General features: G+C 45.7%; 1 protein-coding gene across 1 annotated transcript; it reads right to left on the bottom strand.

Moving 5' to 3' along the window:
- Positions 1-614: 614 nt before the first annotated feature.
- Positions 615-3,187, bottom strand: bcr (BCR activator of RhoGEF and GTPase). The gene has a single exon (XM_038299344.1). It carries the CDS (start codon positions 2,298-2,300, stop codon positions 615-617), a length of 1,686 nt encoding a protein of 561 aa, XP_038155272.1. The 5' UTR covers positions 2,301-3,187.
- Positions 3,188-4,126: the final 939 nt, after the last annotated feature.

The following is a 4,126-nucleotide window of genomic DNA, read 5'->3' as shown; positions in this document are numbered from 1 at the left end:
AATAACTGCCCATTGCCATGATGTATCACATGGGATAAGTTTCTCTGAGGGGCCTTGGAATACACGCACTGGAGCAAACACCTTGGTGCATGTAAACCGGCTTTGAAGAAAGACATTAAGAGAAACATTTAATTTTTATTTTAAAAAAAATACCCTTAATCCTAACAGACCCAAACACAGAAGTGTTCAGTCTGGAATGTCAAACTGTGAAAAATAGGTCATGTGTCTTTGTCTACACTATATCTAAAAATTGCTTTTAAACTGCAATTGTGAGCAAAAGCATTCAGTTTGTGGTTCAGGAAATATACAAAGAGTGTTTCTTTCTTTAGAAATGAAAAAAGAGAAACCGAGAGAAAAGGTCAAGCAAGCGGAGAGACACCTATCATTTGACTCATGTACCAGAGCCAGAGGAGTTTCCTGAGGAAGGCTAGACTTTTAGTTTCTACTCAGACTGGCCGCATTCATTGTTGACCCACAGAACTGACATTCCAAGAAAAAGCAGAGGGGGGATCTTTCACTTGGCTCCCACGCAGGGCCATCCAAAGGACACACATTTTTGCATATTTAACGGCACGCAGAACCACCCCAGCTTACATCATTAATCACTTGTGCATTCATCTAAAATGTGGTTTTAAGAGGAAGCACAAGAAGAGCAACCATAGCCAAGAGTAATTAGGCATGACTAACTTCAGTATAACAAAGATTAGAGATAGCCGTGCTGACTTACCAAGGTGGTCTCCATGAAAACTGTTGTCGTGGGATGCTCGACTGTGGTGGATGAGGTCATGGTGTGCAGCAGGCGGCCAGATTTGACCCGTCTTGCGAACACTCACAATAGTGGCCTCCGACATGACCACATGGCCTCCTTGCTGCCTGTGGTGACGCTTCTGTGACTGTGGCGTAGGAGGGCTGCTGCTGTCGTAGGAGTGCTGGGAGTTCTGGGAATTCTGGGAAGGTGAGCGGCTCTTCTCTCTGAATGGCCGTCGGAACCCTGTAGTAGGACTCGGGGAAACATGGCTGGACTGTCCAGAGGAGAAGTCCTCCTCACTAGATGTCAAGTTCTCGTTTGAGCTGCAGTCTGGCGTGTAACCTCCACCTCCCCCTGCATCCTCAAAGCTACCTGGGGAGTAGGAGCGGCGTGGCCATGTCAGCAGGTGATCGTCACCTCCGCTGTGGTCTTTCATTGTGACCCCACTGCCGCCTCCACTGCCACCTTCACCCATCATTACCCCACCAACATAGACACTGGAGTAAGCCTGGAACTCAGGTGGCTGCCAAGGAGGGGGTGGAGGCTTGCCCCCATTAGCCCTTCCTGAATGCCGCTGGTTGGGTTCCCCGTCTTCGTATTCAGCATCATAGCCACAGGTGCTCTCAGTAGACCTTCCTCTATACACAGGCCTGGCACGGAGCTCACCTGCCACTGTTGCCAGATTACCTGGGAGAGAGTGGAGAGACCTCTTTCGCTCCATCTGCATGGCCTGAGTACCCAGGGAGCTGATTTTATCTGACACATCCCGGTCGTTGACCCTGACCAGACCCCTCTCGTGATGGAATTCCATGTTGGTGTAGAACAGTGGGGGTGGTAACTGCTTTTCCTGACCCTTACCTACATCTCCACTTGAGTGAGAGTTGGCCCGTTTGATTCTCTCAAAGTTTGACCTGAGAGCCGCCACGCCAAGTCCCATCCCCAGTTTGTCTTTTGGGTCTGAAGGCAGCTCCTTGTCTGGGGGTGGAAGAGTGGGCCTTCGGGGGGATAGGGCCATACCACCTCTCTGCTTAGATGGGGAGAGGCCATCAAGGTTGTCACAGGATGTAGACTCAGTTTGTTGGGGTGAGTCAAATGCTGACTCCAAGCCATCTCCATGGGAAGCAGACTTCCTGGCTGGTGGAGGCCTAGGTTTCGACCTGCTTGTACCATCTGCAAGCGGCTGAAAGCGACTCCGATCCATCACAGCATACCCACCAGTACCCCCGATTCCACCAGTCTCCTGCATGTGGGGCTGATGAGATGGTGACTCTGCACCCTGAGGGGCAGCAGGGTCTACCCCCTCATTAAGAGGTGTCTTCCTAAAGCCCCACCGCTGTTTGTCATAGCCTTTCCTCTCTTTGGCCAGGAGGGTTTGCAGATAGATCATTCGGAAACGCTCCTTGTTCACTTCTTGTTCAAGACGTCGGATTGACGCTTTGCACTTCTCCAGCTCCTGCTCTATACCTCCAATGGACCGCAGCTCCATTTTGGGGGGTTCCGAATCAGGGAACTGCGCCTTCCAAGCTTCCATGAATCCAACAGGCTCCACCATATTGTTCCTAAATTATTTTCCTTGATCAAGGTTTAGACACAAATGGGGGTTGGTGTGATGCCAAGGGCGCACCGTTTGACCCCAGAGTCCAGTACGCCACAGTTGTTTTATTTTTCTCTCTTCTTTCTTTTTTCCCCTTTACATACAAAACTGGTCAAGTCCAATAAAACACAAAAAAAGAAATAAACAAACAAAAAACGTGGGTTTGTTTGTTGTTTAGGAAAGCAGTGCGCAAACACACAGCCTAATTGCTTGTACTTGGCGAAGGTTGCGCAGTCGCATCCTGAACAAGAGAAACCGGCTGTTCATTCAGAGGGAAAGAAAACTGTCAATGCGTCATGGATAACAAAAAACACTAATCTGGGGAAATAATAGTGTTTCTTTTGCATATTTCATGAAAAAAAGAAAATTTTTAAACAAATTTCGCTTGGAGACAATGACACTATAGTAGGTCTTCACGGGGTGACGGATGGGGGGTTAGACAGGACATTAAAAGAAGAAAGTAAATGAATCCAGCTCCTTTCACTTACTGCCACCGCTTCTTATTCCATCTTTTATAATTCAGCTGATCACTCAGCCCTGCGCACCGACTGTAATCCCAGGTGCAGCTTCTCAAAATAAGCGCCTTTGTGCCAGCAGTGTAGGTGGTGGGGAGGGGGGATGCATAGGAAAACCAGCAAAAAAAAAAAGGCGATAGGAAAAAACAGCAGAGGTTTTATTATTGATCCAAGCGAGCAGGTACGCCGTCACCAAAAACAGGTTGGTTTCCTAATGCCATATCTTCCCCAGCGCACCTGCTCGGTATTGTTGGATTTCATGTCTCCTTCCTTGGATTCATCTTCAGACGTGATGCTGCTGCTGCGCTGTGCGCTCCCATCTCCAACCAGTAAGACATTGGGGCTGGAAGAATGGGAGGGACCAGGGGGCAGTGAGTGTACTGGTTAAAGAGACAGAGCATGGAAGCAACCCCTTCATTCCACTTCCAGATTTTATTCATTTCTCCCAAAATACGGCTCAAATCTGCGATTGTTCCAGCAAGGCTGTTTTAATTTTTCACTTACCCTCCAATCACATCAACAATCTAATTTAAATCAACTGTTAAACACTAATAATAATTTAATCTCCAAATCTACAGGCTTATTTCTGAAATATTAATCTCCATTAATATAGTTTACTACCTTGTGGTTTATTTTTAAGACTGGTTTTGGCTTCTGAATAGTGAGCGCGGTTATCTGAATAGAATCTGCTGCAAAACTAACTCAACAGTGCCCCCTGGTGGGGGAAATATTCACCAAAACCGTTTCTATTCAGTGAAGAAAAAGTAAGAATAACCACAATTCCTTTTTAAAAACCCACAAAACTACAACTTGGAAATTAATAGGCCCATGTTACTTATTGTCAAAAGCCTGTATTTGAAAGTTAAAAAAATCTTCACTCTCAGACTGGGATTTACAATTGTGACTTTAAACCCAGAGGCGTAGCTAGAAAATGTTTATAAGGGTGGCCAGGCAATAACCAATGTACACTGAGGGGTGGCTGATAGTGGATAGGCACCAGAACCTCAGAGTCAGACCAAAGATAAGACAAACTATTCTTTCTTATAGCTTTTGCTAACAAATAGACACAGATATTTAAACTTTCTAGATAAAAGGTATAGTGAATTGATTCTTTCAGGTTTGAGTTCTGGGGGGAAAATCTTTTCTATTGTCATTACTTATCTACCTTTATCAATAATCATTCTGCAAAATTGACATTTACAAGTGCTAATATCTACATACTTTAATATGTTTTTATGAAAAGTTATTTGTCCAGGATTTCACTGAAGA

This window comes from Cyprinodon tularosa, unplaced genomic scaffold (genome assembly GCF_016077235.1).
Source record: "Cyprinodon tularosa strain WSP-4 unplaced genomic scaffold, ASM1607723v1 ctg425, whole genome shotgun sequence".
Taxonomy (NCBI): domain Eukaryota; kingdom Metazoa; phylum Chordata; class Actinopteri; order Cyprinodontiformes; family Cyprinodontidae; genus Cyprinodon; species Cyprinodon tularosa.
The sequence above is the reverse complement of the archived record's forward strand: the minus strand, read 5'-3'. Positions and strand labels throughout refer to the sequence as shown.

Excerpts from the sequence above, each read along its gene's own strand:
- bcr (XM_038299344.1), bottom strand. The coding sequence starts at position 2,300 with ATGGTGGAGCCTGTTGGATTCATGGAAGCTTGGAAGGCGCAGTTCCCT.